Genomic DNA, 1940 nt, shown 5'->3' with positions numbered 1-1940 from the left:
GAGAGAGAGAGTACTACTAACAAACTTCATTATTGTAAAATCATAGGAAAACAATTTTAAGAATATCATCCACAACCAAGGCAATTATTAATTATTGCATCATATTTATTTAAAGTTTAACAAATAATAGATTCATAGGTTCTCCATTCTTTCTTTCTCTAGTTGCTGGGCCACCAAAATTGAGCTTGAAGATAGTCTACCACCTTCTTGTCCACTTGGAATGCATTGGCAAGAACATCATCAGAAATCCTTGGATTTGACCCGAACACTGCATTAGCAACTGTGATGGTTCCGGGGTTTTGGCTACTTAGGGCAGCAAGAGCTACTGCATTAGTCTTTCCATTATTAAATTGAAAGTGAATGAGACCCTGTGGGAACACAAACACATCTCCTGGGTACAAGACCTTTGTGAAGAGACGATTGTCGGTGTTGGAGGTCACGAAGCCAACGTAAAGAGTACCTTCCAAGACCACGATGACCTCAGTTGCACGAGGGTGCGTGTGGGGTGGGTTGAGGCCATAAGGTGCAAAGTCGATGCGAGCTAAGGAGATGCCAAGAGTATTGAGGCCTAGTATTTGCATAACGTTTACGGGAGTGACCTTCGACCCAACTGGGTTTGATGTGCTTTGAGGAGTAAGGAGGCCGGAAAAGAAGAAATCATCAGCTGTGGCAAGCTTTGGGTCCTTGCAGACTTTGCCATTCACGAACACTGCATCCAAAGGAAATGGAGTTGTGCTTCAATAAGATTGGGTGAAAGAAATAAGAAGTAATATAAATACTAATCAATTTTCAATAATGTTACAATAATGACTTCTAAGAAATTAAAAATTGGTGCTTTACAAATTAAAATAATTAAAATGTTGGAGACCAAAATGAAACATATCGTATATTTTGCTAACCGAAAGGGTAATTAACCTTTTTTTAAGCTGATGTGTATTTTTTGTTCATAAAATATTGTTTATTTTGATGTTGAATATTGACGATGACAGTGAGGGAGACAAAATGTAATGCATATTTAATACTTTGAATACTAAAATATTGATAATCAAAATGACACAAAAACATATTTACGATGCAAAAATATATTTACGCTACAAAAAGTATAATTAATCAATCAATATTTGACTTCAAAATGAAAAACTGACATGGACTATATATAATTCCAACCAAAAATATGAGGTTTTGATTATCATCAAAATACAACTGCTTTGAATAAGTTTTGTCACTAAAATCATATTTCAAAATCTAAAACTTAAGTTTGGAAGGCTCAAAGTTGGGAGATAGAGATGAGCATGAAATATACCATCGGAGTTATTGATAGCAACACAAAAGTCCTGTAGAGGACTAGGGTCTGAAGCAGAGACAAGTGTGGAAGCCAAGGCCATAATGGCTATGGTTACATGGATAAAGTGAGTGCCCATGCCCATTTTTATCACTTGAAAACAAAAAAACACAAAATTGTACCAGCTTTTTTTTTTTTTTTTTTTCTTTTTCTTGAAAGGAAATTGGAATGTGTGTGTCCAATTGCTTGATGGAGGAGACAGATATCAAAACATGGAAAGCCTGTCTATTTATAGATTTAGATAGATAAGAGTAGTTGAATTTTTAATAAAATATTTTCTGATGCCAATGAGAGACGAATTACCAAGTCCTCAACCATTTAATTCAAGGATGAATTGTTCTTTAACAACTAAACCCTTTTCTAATAAGTGCTTGAGCGATAGATTTGAATTTGTCATTATATTCCAAAGGATTTAAGACTGTTCCCAAGGAAAGCAAATTGGACTTTCTATCTCCATGTGCTTGAAATGAGCTGAAAAGCTAACATGGCATACGTATCTATATATCTCTATATACAATATATAATCAATAATACTAGGCATCATAAAAGAAGTATCATGAAAAGTCTTCATGAAAAATCTCTACCATTGGATTAATTT

At 34.5% G+C, this 1940-nt stretch overlaps 1 protein-coding gene across 1 annotated transcript; it reads right to left on the bottom strand.

The window, feature by feature from the left end:
* Positions 1-4: 4 nt before the first annotated feature.
* Positions 5-1540, bottom strand: LOC114267528 (putative germin-like protein 2-1). The gene is made up of 2 exons (XM_028208568.2): positions 1304-1540; positions 5-709 (listed from the first exon to the last, which is right to left on the bottom strand). The coding sequence occupies exons 1-2, from the start codon at positions 1425-1427 to the stop codon at positions 159-161; spliced, it is 675 nt and encodes a 224-aa protein (XP_028064369.2). The 5' UTR covers positions 1428-1540; the 3' UTR covers positions 5-158.
* Positions 1541-1940: the final 400 nt, after the last annotated feature.

Source organism: Camellia sinensis, chromosome 1, assembly GCF_055761805.1.
Source record: "Camellia sinensis isolate YWXY chromosome 1, ASM5576180v1, whole genome shotgun sequence".
NCBI lineage: Eukaryota > Viridiplantae > Streptophyta > Magnoliopsida > Ericales > Theaceae > Camellia > Camellia sinensis.
The sequence above is the reverse complement of the archived record's forward strand: the minus strand, read 5'-3'. Positions and strand labels throughout refer to the sequence as shown.